We start from the raw sequence: 15312 nt of genomic DNA, 5'->3' as shown, positions 1-15312 counted from the left end.
TTTCAAAAGGCCTATATGAAAAATAATCCAAATTAACATGCTACACAGATGCAATACTTAGTTAGATGGGTTTCTTTGCAATACTGTTTCTTTCAAGGTTATACACTGCTGCTTGAACATACAGTACAGGTAACTCAAACAAACCATCTCCCTTGTATACTGCAGTTAAAGTATAAGTACCAGTACAATAAACGGTGTGCACTAAACACAGAGAAGGATCCTTGGATTCCACACCTCACGGTAGGAGGATACTCCAGACCAACAGTGAGCAGGAAGTGGCATAGTATGCAATTGCCGCTATCTCCAGCCAACCCCGTCCTGACACTGATGGATCCTCTGTCCCACAGATCTCCCTCCTCACGGCTTGACCCAAGGGAAGGGGAGAAGAAAAGAGCAGCAGCAAAGAGTCTTGTTCTTCCAATGCTTGCAGTGTGCATGACACACACATACTGCTAGCAGGAATGGGAGGGATGTCCTAACATTCCAATGGATCTTCCAATATTATATATTCCAATAGTATAGTCTTAATTGGATAAACAAAGAGACTAGATCAATTTTTGTATTACACAGTAAATCTGTATGAGAGACCAGTTCCCTTTTTCTAGCCCCTAATATGCTAAAACTAATGTGAACAAATCTCCTCTCCGCACCTATAATCAGACTTTGCTAAGAATCTCCCCCACAATGAGTGAGCTGGACTTGTTAAGCACATGAGACTCAGTGGGGGCAATAGTGACCCAAAAAATGGGACAAGTGTGGCTGTTTCTGGAAGAATTTTGTTTCTGTCCCATAGCATGTTGTATATCACTATTCTTGTTCTGTGATCTTATGTCCTGAGATAAATTAATCCATTCTTTAAGTGTACACAAGAGAATGTGAATGACTATTTTCCCCATCCCAGAAACTGTCTGAAACCTAACTAAGATTTTCCTGACATTCTTTTTAAATAGTTATTATATACACATGATTTTCTAACCCTCCCCATTAATTTGTACCTCTGCTCCCAATTTACATCTAAATAGATTTATAGTTTTCTTTTCCAAGATACATCCAGTTTTCTCTCATCAAATATAACTTTTAAAAGGCAATTAGTTTTTAGTTGGCAACATTTCAAAACTAGAGCTAGAGTATGGCATTAACCCTGTCAGGGGTAAAATTAGTTTATGCAACTTTCCAAGAAGCAACTTTACTCCAAACAGATTTCAGTACATAAATAAAATGCCTTGCCTTTGGGATTAACTGTACTATAGATATTTGTATGTGCGTACTTTGTAGTCACTCACAAAGTGTTGCCTAACATGTGCATGCAGGTTATTAATCTGTGAATAAATATTTAATTAGGCCATTTATTTTGTGTTACTAATCAAGTCAATTGCTGCTTCGCCTCCTGCACTCCACCTTTCATTAGTGCAAACACAAATGTTTATCCATCATTAATTCATCTATAATGTATTAAAAGACTGAAATACATGTAGCACTGCTTGTTGTAAAGGTGGATAAACTGCAAGCCCCAGAGTATGAGCCAATATGAACTCGAGAAGTGTGTTGCTGCTGTATCACAGCCAAATCTCAATCTCCTACTGAATTCTATTTGAGATCTGATAAGATAAACACTTGACAGAGTTCATTTCATTCCCAAAAAGTTAATTATCTTTACTAATTAAGCAATGGATACTTTTTTGAAAGGCTTACATATTTAGGGTATTTTAGATAGATAGACGATACGATGTTTTGCTTTAAATTTAAGCCACCCTTTTTAAAAGTTATTCCACTTGAAGTTCTATGAATTGGACACAGTTTTAAACTTCAAACTTTATCCTTCATGTATGCAAAAGTATATTTTATTCACTATTTCACAGATACTTATGCTATAGTTAATGTTAACACTACTACAAAAAAAACAGCAGACACTAGAATCTCAGAGTTACTAAGACCTCAAGAATGGAGGTTGTTCATAACTCTAAACAGTTCGTAACTCTGAACAAAACATTATGGTTGTTCTTTCTAACATTTACAACTGAACATTGATTTAATACCACTTTGAAACTTTACTATGCAGGGGGAAAATGCTTCTTTTAACCATCTTAATTTAAATAAAACAAACACAGAAACAGTTTCCTTACCTTGTCAAAAAAAATTTAAACTTTCCCTTTATCTTTTTAGTAGTTTATATTTAACACAATTCTGTACTGTATTTGCATTTTTTGGAGGAAGGGGGGTCATGTGCTGCTCCCTGATTGCGTACTTCTTGTTCCAAATTAGGTGTGTGGTTGACCAGTCAGTTGTCCATAACTCTGAGGTTCTACTGATAACTGCTTGCAGTAAATACACAAGCACTGACAGATTGTTGTTGTTTTTTTAAATCAAGTGCATTCACAAAATAAAAGTTTCATTAAGTCACACTTAAGGATTAAACATCCAATAAATCTCCCTAGCCTCTGTTTGTCAGAGGGTGGAAGAGAGATCACTTGATCATTACCTGTTAGGTTCGCTCCCTCTGGGGCACCTGGCATTGGCCACTGTTGGCAGACAGGATACTGGGCTGGATGGACCTTTGGTCTGACCTAGTATGGCCATTCTTATGTTCTTATCAGAAGAGATTACAATTTTAGGGCTCAATTCTTCAAATGTATTGACATGCCTCTTCTCCTTGTGTCAATAAATATTTGCACCCTTAAGGAACATAATTGTGCCTTATTGATACTCATCTTGAATTCAAGTTTCCCTGGCTTTGAATTTGACTTCATAGGCCCAATTCTTCTTCACTCCAGTTGTATGCACTAGGAGCTACTGAAATTAATGGGGTTACTGTTGGGGGGAATAAAATGTGAAACAGAGGGGAATCAAGCTCAATATTCCTCTCATTTCTATTTTATTGGTGATTTAGTATCCTTTCGATTCATACAATAATATAAGCTGTTTTATTATTAAGCAACCTGTTCTATTAAGTATAAGTGGTGTAGCCTACTTCTCAAACTAAAGTATAGAGAGAAAGTGCTGTATTCATCAGTTCTATATGCTGTACTTGACTCTGTTTGTCTCTGCTTGTCCATCTTTGTTTGAACATGTAAGTTGTTTTCCATCCCATAAATGCTTTTCCTTTTTACACAGCATATAGTTTGTATGGATATAGTATATGTACATGGAAGCTGACTAACAATATGAACATACCAACCATGTTGCTTTTGTCTTACAGCAAATCACAGTCTTTGACAAATGCCTTCAGTTTCACAGAATCATCCTTCTTTCGATCATCTGTGAACGAGGATGAAGCAAAAGCTGAAACCATCCGAAACTTGAGGAAGTCCTTTGCTAGCCTTTTTTCTGATTAGCCATTTGAAGATCAGTTTCATGCAGTTGCATATGGCTTATAGACTAGAACCTACAGTGAATATTATTTAGTGTTTATATCCCTGTGACCCATCCTCCATTACTGTTCCAAGCAATATGTTAATCTTTAAAAAGGTCTATGATGAGATACAATTCAGGTACACTGTATAAAAATCTATATAATATGAGAGGAAAAGCTATATTAGTAGTAGTACAAAATGCTTCATTTTATGGTCCTTGTCAATTGTAACATTGTGGCCTTACTATGACTGCACTATATTATCCTATTGGATACTCCTCTGTGGAATTGTTGTCATAAAGCATTGTGTTATGGGTTTCCCCTTGTTTTTCCCATCTCCAGTGCTTTGCAATGCATGTTTATGTTATGAGTGAATGTTTTGTGCTGCAAGGATACAGTCTTAACCTGACTTGTTCTTGCCTCAGATTGTTATGAGGCAATTCGCATTAGTGTTTCTTGTTGTCAAGCCACTTTACTGTTGTGAAAAATTAAAGCAGTTTTCTTCCTCCTTTGACAACCTTTCCGTCAACCAACTATAGAGTTCTGATATATTTGCTGAGCATTATCACTAGGCTAAAACAGTGATGTCATAAATAGAGTATGTGTATGCACTATTGTATCCTTATATGTCTGCTGAACATTTATTTCCTATTGTTAATTTAATAGTGATCTCTGAGTTGTAAAGTAACATGCATGACCTAATAATGTTACCAATATTTTTTGTGTACCCCTTCTAATAAATGCAAAGCCCTGTGCTTGGTAAAGAGAAGCTTTGAAGAAGACTGATTTCAACAATTAGGTGTACCGTGTTTTGACTTTGGTTGTCCATCTGTGTTTGTAAAATATTTGGACACCTAGGTCATTGCCATCAGAAACTAACATGCCACATTATCAGTTAACCATGAACCAAGAGAAACGTAATGTGGTAAATTTACAACTCACAGGAATGGAGCTTAGTTTTTCTAAGAGATTATACATATTGAAAATATTGCTCTGACTTGCTATAACAGAAGTGGTCCTACATATTGGGATCACAGCAGCATTTTTAAATGTTCAAGTCAATCTGAAGCAGATTAAAGCATGTCTAAATGAGCACTAGTCCAAGTTAACACTGTGCTCCTCTCTAAAACAAGTTACATACAACAGAGTGTTCCTTGGCAGGGAAAATTTGTGTTTCCTTTCCCTTGTTTGTCCTGATGTCATGTTAACACTTAAGAAGGGAAATAAGTGGCAGATGGTTTCCTTTTTTTTTCCAGAAAAAAAGGTATTTGCTTCCAGATCCTCAAGCTCCTATTTTTTCACGCTCATATAAAATTAGGCTTACTACCACATGGGTTAGAATCAGCAAAAAGATTCAGACAGATTTAGATATGCCTGGCCAAAGGTATATCCCATCCCCAGCATAGCCCCACTTACTCCAGTTACATCACGGAAGGAGGTGGCTCACCATGCACATATTTAGGGAACTGAAGTTATAAAGTTATCACAAGGTATATATATATAAAAGTAAAGTAACAACAGATCCTATCTAGCTCCTTGCTTACTTGTGACCTGGGAGAGTAGAAGAAGAAGAACAAACCACTGCAGTGCTAGTTTGATTAGTCTGAGTAAACTGTGTGTTATACTCAGAGCTCTCTGCAGCTGCGTTGGCCAAAAACTGACTGGTAAGATGCTCTATACTTCTTTAGCAAAGATTATTAGTTACCACACTTACTCTGTGTGTATACCAGCATCTTCCTAAATGATTTACATTTGGCCTCTTAGTGTCATTGGCAATTAAATTATTAATGAAAAGAAGGGTTTCTTAAAAATTATAGATCTGAGGAGTGTTCTAACATCTACTATTGAATGTACACAGAAAGCAATAAATACGGGATTTTTAGAGGGTTGTTTTGTTTTTTTTAAAGCTCCACATCACCCTCAAATGAGGGTGGTAGCTAGAATCTACTTAAATAGATTTGTTCTAGACTTCAATTAGTATTACCCAGTGATGTGGGTTCACATCAGATTGGCTCTCACTTCTGTTCTAGACTTAGAAAAAAACATAATAAAAGTGTGAATTTAAAAACAGAAAAAAAACATATATGCATCAGCTACATCCTCCAGATGCCAAAACTTAACAGGTGCAGCTTGAGGGACCATTGTCCCTCAAGCTGCCTTCATACAGCTGAGGGACCTTTGTCAGGCTAAAGTCAGGTAGGCAGCGGGTGAAGAAAATGGAAAAGTGTCTGCTAACCTGCAGAGAAAGAATAGTAAAAAGACTTAAAAATATATAATCAAGATTTAAACCTATTATTTGTCCAGTACCCGAAATGTGACAGGCACTTACACAAATAAAATAGACAAGGTTCACATTCTTGTGCATCCTTCCTTGAAATACAATTCATTTTTCTAAAGAAAATGGAGTATAATATCAGCCCAAGAAGATATAAGCTGTTTTGTTCATTATTTGTATTATGATACCATGTAAAGGCCCTGTCATAAATATAAAGGGAAGGGTAAACCCCTTTAAAATCCCTCCTGGCCAGAGGAAAAATCCTCTCACCTCTAAAGGGTTAAGAAGCTAAAGGTAACCTCGCTGGCACCTGACCAAAATGACCAATGAGGAGACAAGATACTTTCAAAAGCTGGGAGGAGGGAGAGAAACAAAGGGTCTCTCTCTGTTGGTATGCTGCTTTTGTCAGGGATAGAACAGGAATGGAGTCTTAGAACTTTTAGTAAGTAGTCTAGCTAGGTATGCGTTAGATTATGATTCCTTTAAATGGCTGAGAAAAGAATTGTGCTGAATAGAGTGACTATTTCTGTCTGTGTGTCTTTTTTGTAACTTAAGGTTTTGCCTAGAGGGGTTCTCTATGTTTTGAATCTAATTACCCTGTAAGGTACCTACCATCCTGATTTTACAGGGGTGATTCCTTTACTCCTATTTACTTCTAGTTCTATTAAAAGTCTTCTTGTAAGAAAACTGAATGCTTTTTCATTGTTCTCAGATCCAAGGGTTTGGGTCTGTGGTCACCTATGCAAATTGGTGAGGATTTTTACCAAACCTTTCCCAGGAAGTGGGGTGCAAGGGTTGGGAGGATTTGGGGGGGAAAGATGTATCCAAACTACGTTTCTCAGTAAACCCAGTTAGCGTTTGGTGGTGGCAGTGGTTATTCCAAGGACAAAAGATAAAATTAATTTGTACCTTGGGGAAGTTTTAACCTAAGCTGGTAAAAGTAAGCTTAGGAGGTTTTCATGCAGGTCCCCACATCTGTACCCTAGAGTTCAGAGTGGGGGAGGAACCTTGAGAGGCCCCAACAGAGATCAGGGCCCATTTTGCTGTACGTACATCTAGTAAGAGACAGTCCTTACTTTGAAAAGCTTACAAGTAATATTAACCCCATTTTTGCAAATAATGAACTGTTTGTCACTATTTTTAAAAATTAAATTAGGAGGTGCTCGAATACTATAGCGAAGATGACCAACAAAGTATCTAGATATATTTACAGGCAGTTAAGGGGTTTAAGTAAGTAAGTTTCTCAATTACAAAAGTATCCATTGTAAAGCTAGGATAAAAATGTATAAGAGTTCTCATTTGCCCCAAAACAGTGATTATTTTGTTCTTACTTTGTGTAGTTGTTAAAAAGGAAAAATTACAAGTTACTAGCATTTTGCTATTGCTTTGCCATAGTCTTGTGTGAAACAAAGTTCATTTACTTGAAAGTATTTATGGATTCCCTAACAGATTTTAGAGGCTTGAGTTTTATTAGCTCTCTGAGTTTATACCTCCTACCAACTTAAAATAACAATTTAAGAAGTATACATAAAACACAGATTTCGCCTCCCATGTTATTGAGATTGTCAGCAGATCTAAGCCTCTTCAACTATACCGGACTCCTTTTTGGTGAGTGACCCTGTTTGGAGCTTGGTGATGAGATATGGAGCCTTGTATCTCTAATTCACTAAGTTTTTACCTATAAAAAAGTGTTATTGGACTTTTATTCATCAATGTAAAATGATTTGGTGATCTTAGTACACACAGCAACTGTCCGCATCACCGTTGGCACCCTATTTGGATTCTCAGCTAAGGACTGACTGGCTATGGAAAGCTCAACTACCATGCTCCCTTCAGATCAATGTTGAAACATGTTAGTAGGGAAGTTTACACTACTTCTGCTAATATACTAGCTAGTGTGAATGTATAGCACTGCCTTTTACTGGATTGAATGGCAGACCTGATCAAGTGTCTTGTGACCATCTTCCTGTAGCAGCAACAGCACTCAAAGAATAGAAGCCCTAATACTGAAAGAGTGGCAATTTCACTTTATTTCAAGGGGCATGCACTTTGGAAGCAGAAATCTTCTAGTTCTTTCCCTTTTCCTGTGGGTCATGAATTCTGTGTACTAGTTCTGTGGCGAAGTACAGGGCTTCAATTTCCTTGCTACTCGTCTCCACCACATAGCTGCTCTTTTTAATTAGCCCAATCAAATATAATACCTACAACTTTGAATTTGTTTTGTATTTATTGGACTAAACACCCTTCATTATGCTGCAGTAGTACCAGTTATATAGTACTTTATGAAACACTTTAAAATCTTTGTAATCAATCTAAAATTAAAATAACTAAAGCAAATTAATTACTGCTACAGAGAAAAGTGTAGTCATTAAGCATAATTTGGCATTATGCATAATTAGCACCTGTCTAGTTTCAAAAGTATGCACATAGTACAATATGCATTACAGATCTCATTAGGTCAGGCCTCACCTTTCTGCTTGAGACAAAGTTTCACACTTTCATATAAAATTCCCTGCCATCGTGTACTTGGATAAAGCCAGTTTCCCCACAGGCTTTGTTTTACTTTCTGGAGAAAATGGTGAAACAATCAGCTCTGCAGTGTATCCTCCCACACAGAGTACATACCACATCACCACTCCACTGTGTAAAAGTTTCTTTATATCTCTAACTGTACCAATGCATTTCACATGCAAGCTGATACATGCCTATGCTCTAGATGTAGAGTTTCAGGTTTAAGAGATTTTGTTTTATAAAGTGATCTGTAAAACCCGCTAAGCAAGACAAAACCAAAAAAACTAATGGTGTTAGTCACTTATAAAATCAGTTCAGTCCCTTACCATATTGTCCTATAAGTCACTGGTATTACCTCACTAAACAGCTTGAGCTTTGAATTCAGATGCAAGTTGCCAGCTCCAAATTTAAAGATCCAGTTACCCAATATGTTGCTATCTAGGTTTGTACAGTGGCACCCACCAAAGTAGTATCAGAACGACAGTAGGCAGCAGTTGCACAACGTTGAGCCACCTGGACAAACTACCCAAGAACCCAAAGGCTGCAACTAATTTGCATAAAATTTAGTAATGGAGCCAATTGCAAATATGGTTATTTTTACCATGGAGTTTATGAAGACAGGCAGTCCCAATATACAGTGCTCCATCTTACTCGAAGTGGCAGTCCTTTTCACCTTTCACAAACAAACACAATACAAAATCTTATAAAACTGCTTAAATACATTGCAGTGTCTCAGAACTTAACTGTGAGGAAGTAGGTCCTTTCCAGTTTTCAGAATAAATTTTATAAACCCTACTATAATAATAGACTATAATTATGTACCAGGAAAACACATTAACTTTGAAGGAGTCATTTCTCTCTCCAGTAAGTGAACATAGTGTTAAAGTGTTTTTTCAAAAGGCACATATTACTCCCCCTCCTCTCATCCCCACCCAAAAAAAGGAAATACCTCCTGGGGAGTCCTTCCGGCCAATTCTGTCTCAATGACTGGTCACACACAGTAGAAAAATCTTATAAAGACCACTTAAAAAAAGTTGCAGGAGCAGGTTTTGATCCTGGGTATCGGTTAACTTTTCTGCACCAAAAAAACCAACTCCAGAAGTGATTACTAATTAGACCATATTATAAACTAGACGTTTGCTAAAAAAGGCAATGAGTTTAGAGTTATGGAATGCTAACATAATGTTTCCAACACGGAAATGTTATTATACTTGCTTAATTTTTTAAACTAGCCAAAACCTTTTCTAAAGAAGCTAACTTATGAAAACTTGGGTCAAGATTTTCAAAGGTAAGTGCCTAAAATTAGGCTTCTAAATCCATATGTAATGACCTAATAAGTGGCCTGATTTTGAAAACTGCTGCACACTTTCTTCTGTTCTATGCTTGCCCCTAAGATTGTTCAAACTCATGATGCTAAACTATATTTGAAGTCAGGGAAAGATAAATTAGCCTATCTCTAGTTAAAATACTAAGAGTTTTTATTTACTAATTCTTATTTTGCTAAGGAGACTTCTCAACAGCATCTCACTAAAAAGGAAAACAAAAAAGATGCCCAAAGTATCAAGAAGTATTTTAACTAAAATAAGCAGTGAGGAAGTTCAGCTGGATTAACTCCTCATCCTGCCTTGAGATAGCCCATTAACAAGAGGGAAATGCTCTCTTCCAGGGATTATGATTCACATGTTGAAACAGACTATCTAGATTTGGAAAGTGGAGCGAAAACATCTCTGAGAAATGTAAAACATCAGCAAGTAAGTTAAAAATACTGCAACAAATTAAAACCTGTTACAAGACTTTGAAGTATAATATATAAAAGACCAAGCATACAGAGACACTTTTTTTAGCGTACAGTAGAACCTCAGAGTTATGAACACCTCAAGAATGGCGGTTGTTCATAATGCTGAAACGTTCGTAACTGAACAAAACGTTATGGTTCTTTCAAAAGTTTACAACTAAAAATTGACTTAATACAGCTTTGATACTTTACTATGCAGAAGAAAAATGCTGCTTTCCCTTTTATTGAGTCATTTATGTTTAACACAATACTGTACTGTATTTGCTTTGGGCGGGGGGGTGTGTCTGCTGTTGCCTGACTGTGTACTTCTGGTTCCAAATTAGGTGTGGGATTGACTGGTCAGTACGTAACTCTGAGGTTCTACTGCATAGGTTTTGTTTGATTTGGGCATTTCAAATTCTCCTCCAGAAGCACCATATCTGATAACTAAGAACCTGTAGTTCTGTATTTTAGTTGATATTATTACAGCTGTATACTTTGCCGCAGCGATCAAGCCACTTGGGGTTGATTTAGTGGGTCTAGTGAAGACCCGCTTAATCGACCACAGATCGCTCTCCCATCGACTCCAGTACTCCACTGGAACGAGAAGCATAAGGTAAGTCGACGGGAGACTTTCTCCCATCAACCCAGCATGGTGTAAACACTGCAATAAGTCGACCTAAGCTATGTCGACTCCAACTACATTATTCATGTAGCTGAAGTTGTGTAATTTAGGTCGACTTAACCCTGTAGTGTAGACCTGCCCTGAGAATCATAGAAATGTAGGGCTGGAAATCCTTGAGAAGTCATCAAGTCCCAGCCCCCTGTGCTGTGGAAGTAAACCTAGATCATTCCTGACAAGTGTTTGTTCAACTTGTTTCTAAAAGCTTCCCTTCATGCGAACTCCACAACCTCTCTTGGAAGCCTATTCCAGAGCTTAGCTCTCCTTACAGTTACAAAGTTTTTCCTAATATCTAACCTAAATCTTCCTTGCTGCAGATTAAGCCCATTACTTCTTGTCCTACCTTCAGTGAACTTGGAGTACAATTGATTACTGTACTCTTTATAACAGCCCTAAACATATTGGAAGATTTATCAGATCGCCCCTTGGTCTTCTTTACTCAAGACTAAATGTACCCAGTTTTTTCAACCTTTCCTCATAGATCAGGTTTTCTAAACCTTGTACTGCATCATTTTTGTTGCTCTCCTCTGGACTCTTTCCAATGTGTCCACATGCTTCCTCAATCATGCTGCCCAGAATTAGAGAAAGTGCTTCAGGTGGGGCCTTACCAGTGCCAAGGACAGAGGGACAATTACCTCCTATGTCTGACATACAACACTTCTGTTAATAAACTCCATAATCATATTAGCCTTTTTTGCAGCTGCACATGAACAACTCATATTCAAGTTGTGGTCCACTGTAATCCCCAGATCCTTTTCAGCAGTGCTGCGACCTAGGCAGTTATTCCCCATTGTGTAGTTGTGCATTTGATTTTTCCTTCCCAAGTGAAGTACTTTGCATTTGTCTTTATTGAATTTCATCTTGTTGAATTCAGACCAATTCTCCAATTTGTCAAGGTCATTTTGAATTTTAAACCTGTCCTCCAAAGTGCTTGCAGTCCCTCCCCACTTGGTGTCATCTGCAAATTTTATTAGTATACTCTCTACTCCATTATTCAAGTCATTAATGAAAATATTGAATAGTACCGGACCCATGACTGACCCCGGCAGGATCCCACTAGATACATACCTCCAATTTTTCAGCAAACCACTGATACCTTTGGAAAAAATAAAAGGCTCTACATGTTTTAAGTTGGACACCTGAAAACTGAGACAAGAAAAATTGGTGAACTTGAAAATTTTCACCTGTACATTCACAGATACACAGAGGGTACACAATGAAAAGGAGCACTAAGTGGTCCTATGGATAAGATTTAATTCTACACCTCACATCAATTAGAGGAGTGGAGGTTTCCAAAATGTAATCAGAAATTAATTACAGTAAAGTGTGCCTTACTGAAGAGACTGAATGGTAAGAAAGTGAGCTATTTGAGAGACTTAAAGTATATAGTAAAAGTTTGAAGACCTGGCTGTGTCATGTTTTTTTCTCAGTTTGTTTTTCAAATGAGAATGAAGGTGTGAGTGTTAGGAGTGACTTGTAAAAATTTAAGAATCTGATTTTTACAGAGGTGTACTGGCTTGTGGAAGAGTCATCTTGCAGATTTAAAAATGTAAGTCAGACAAGTACACAGGGAAATATCTGTAGTTGTGCATGTGGATAAGGACAACTGCAGAAAATATTTGCAAGCAGCACAAACATTGACTGCTCTAAGAGACCTTTTAAAGTTGACTATAACTATACTGTATATTCCATTCAGAAACAGCAGAGAAAAAAATAAAGAATGGGTAAATACTGAGCTATTTTTTTTTAATGTGAGCATGGCTTTTTGGAGGTCTGTAATACAGATTTGGTGATCTGAAGTCTTTTTTTTTTTTTTCAAAAAGATGGGTCCATTTCATTCTTGGTGTAAATCCAGTGACTTGAAGAGAGTTACAGCAGATAGCTATAGCCCAAGATTTACATGATTATATGAGTTCAGCTCTTTCTTTTCGAATGTTGTACACTACTATAATGGATATGATACTATGTTTAGAATTAAAGCTGTGGTACTTTCTAACTAGAGCTAGGAAATTCACAAGTAAGACTTACATGGTTCAAGTATGCTGACATATAGCCTATTACCAAGTCTTTGCAAAATGTTGCAACAAAACCCTGTCTGTGTGACAGGGTGTATAAACCCCGCACTGGACAGGAAGGGGCTAAGTAGCAACTCTGGGCTAAGGAGGCCCCGCCCTTCCACTGATGCTGAGCATGCTCAAGTTTGGTGGCAGGGTTTAAAAAGCAGACAGACAGCTCAGTTAGGGGCTGGCAGGTCAGGGAGAAGGACGTGCCCTGGGAAAGGATGTGAGCCAAGTCCAAACCAAGCCAGGGAATGGGGGAGCCACAGCACCCGGAGACTGGGACCAGGAGCAGAAGCCAGCGCTTCCCAGGGACAAAAGGGTGGATGGGATGTACAATGAGGCAGGAAATGATCCGGAAGCTGACTTGAGGCTGATGCAAGACACTACCAGGTGAGTAAAGCCGAACTAGCCTACAAGGGCCCAGAGTTGGAACCCAGTGGAGTGGGAGAGCCTAGGTTTCCTTACCCCACCCCAGAACTGCACCCAATAGGTAGAAGAACCTGCTCCTGCTCACAACCTGGTCTCAATTTTATTTGAAACTCAGATCTTTGAGTACGTTCATCAAAAGGGTCACCAAGGGTTGTGAATCTCAGTAATAGCTTTGCACTAAAAATAAATCGTGGCTTTACAGGGTTTTGACATGAAAGCAGGTAAACTCAGTGGTTTTGATCTTTGATCTTTTGCGTTTATGTGAACTGGAAACTTCAACTAGATCTCACTGAGCTATGTGGCGCGCAGGGAGGGGAGTAAGGTGGTGAAACTGAGGGAGAGAATGAGCAAGTGTTCGTATAAGCTCCACCCACCACAGAAAAATTGGCAAGCATCCCACAACCCTACCTGTGACTTCCAATCCTGCTCCATTAAGATCAATGGGAGTTTTGCCCATTAACATCAACTGCAGCAGGAACACACCAGCTATTTTTGCAGGCAATAATCACACAAAAAGAAAGAAAAGTGAAAAAAAATCCTTTTTATGCTGACAAGAATTGCCCCAAACTGACATCTCACTTGCTAATTTGTGGTCTGTTCTTTTTAGAGATTTACTGTATAGAGTTCTCAAAGTGATGATTATATAAATATTTACAGAGGGACTTTTCAAACTGCAGACTATTGACCTGATTATTTCAACCCTCACTCAGCATTTCCTGGCTTTTGTCAGTTCAAGCCAAACTTTATAGTCTTTACTTTGTGCACAAGACTTTTTCATTAGCTAAACTGCATTAACAATAAAAGCATGAAAACAGTATCGCTATAATCTCGTATATAGCACAGTATGTAAAACTTACTATACATATTCTCTCCATGATGTGTGGTTTTTTGGGGGGTTGGGGGAGAGGTTTGCAAAAAAAGTTAAAAGATCATATGCCCCCATGGCTCCTGTGCCAAGTATAGCAATCTCCCACAACACTGTCTCCACTTCTTACACAGAAACTCCTCCTGCTGACCATGTTGCCATACCAGTGCATGATACAAGAATGGTCCCACACAGAAAAGCCACAGAAGATCTATCAACTCCAAAAAACAAGGGATGTGGGAGAACTCCAAGCAAAGCTGAAGTACCAGAAACACTAGGCTTACCAGCATAAGCACTTCATCCTTCCATGAAGGCAATGACAGTAAGTCACTAACTTCAATGGGTCCAGGAGCAGGTCCTATGTTACTATAGAAAACTGGTAATTAATCTGTATTGCTTTGATTATGATCAGCATTGAACTTGCTCTCAGCTTCAGATCCAAGTGGGGAGAGTTATGTGCTGCATCTGAGACTCCAACTTGCAGAAGTTTGCAAATATTTACACACACCAGATTCTACCACGTTATGCATTATTCCCCCTCAAACCCAAAAAATTTTAAACATCTTTTCAAGGGTTGTTCCTAGCCATACCCACCTCTGCTAACTAAAAACATTTTTCCTCCATGGCTTAATGGCATTTAATGAAAACCTGGGACTTGAATAACGTAACTCAAATCAACGTAGCTTAGATCTACTTACCGCAAGGTCCACACTATGCGATGTCAACAGGAGACACTCTCCCATCGACTCCCCTTACTCTTCTCGAACAGGTGGAGTACAGGAGTCAATGGGAGAGCGATCAGCAGTTGATTAAGCAGGTATTCACTAGACCCACTAAATCGACCGCTGATGCATCGATCGCTGCAGCGTCGATCCTCCAGTAAGTGTAGACCAGCCCTGAGACTAGGCGGGTGAGGTTGTATCTTTTATTGGACCAGCTTCTGTTGATGAGAGACAAGCTTTTGGCTTATGCCTTCCCCTGTCTTCTTTTTCTCCCCACCACTTCAGGGGTATTAATGGACTACTTCACCTTGAACGGTCCCTTGAAATGTGTTAGCTACTTATGCTAAACAATCTGTTCCACCTCGTATTTAGCTGGGACACTCTGGGTATGTCTGCACTGCAGTTAAAAACCCACAGCTGGACTGTGCCAGCTGACTTGGGCTAAAGGATCATGGGATGTGGGACTGTTAACTGCTGTGTAGACAGGGCTGGATTACCCAATAGCAGACTATGCACGTGCTTAGGGCACCAGCAAAGCAGGGGGCACCAAAAAAAAAGATATTTTTTTTAAAAAAATTTGATATTTCAAAAAAAGCATTGAAGTAGTCATCATGGGAAAAATTAGAACTTTGTTAGACTTCCTTA

The 15312-nt window shown here is 38.4% G+C and overlaps 1 protein-coding gene across 8 annotated transcripts in view; it reads left to right on the top strand.

Annotated features, from left to right (window-relative positions):
* The window catches only part of SYN2 (synapsin II), a 442912-nt gene extending 436601 nt beyond the window's left edge, over positions 1-6311 (top strand). For 7 of the 8 annotated variants that reach the window (XM_073352278.1, XM_073352279.1, XM_073352281.1 and 4 more), the window contains one exon: positions 3197-6311. In XM_073352278.1, the coding sequence (XP_073208379.1) occupies positions 3197-3332 (136 nt within the window). In that variant the 3' untranslated portion in view covers positions 3333-6311. The remainder of the gene's footprint in view (positions 1-3196) is intronic. The other variant, XM_073352280.1, reaches the window with a different exon arrangement.
* Positions 6312-15312: the final 9001 nt, after the last annotated feature.

The sequence above is a fragment of the Lepidochelys kempii genome, chromosome 7, assembly GCF_965140265.1.
Source record: "Lepidochelys kempii isolate rLepKem1 chromosome 7, rLepKem1.hap2, whole genome shotgun sequence".
Classification (NCBI taxonomy): Eukaryota; Metazoa; Chordata; order Testudines; family Cheloniidae; genus Lepidochelys; species Lepidochelys kempii.
Note: the sequence above shows the minus strand (reverse complement) of the source record. Positions and strands in the feature narration are given on the sequence as shown.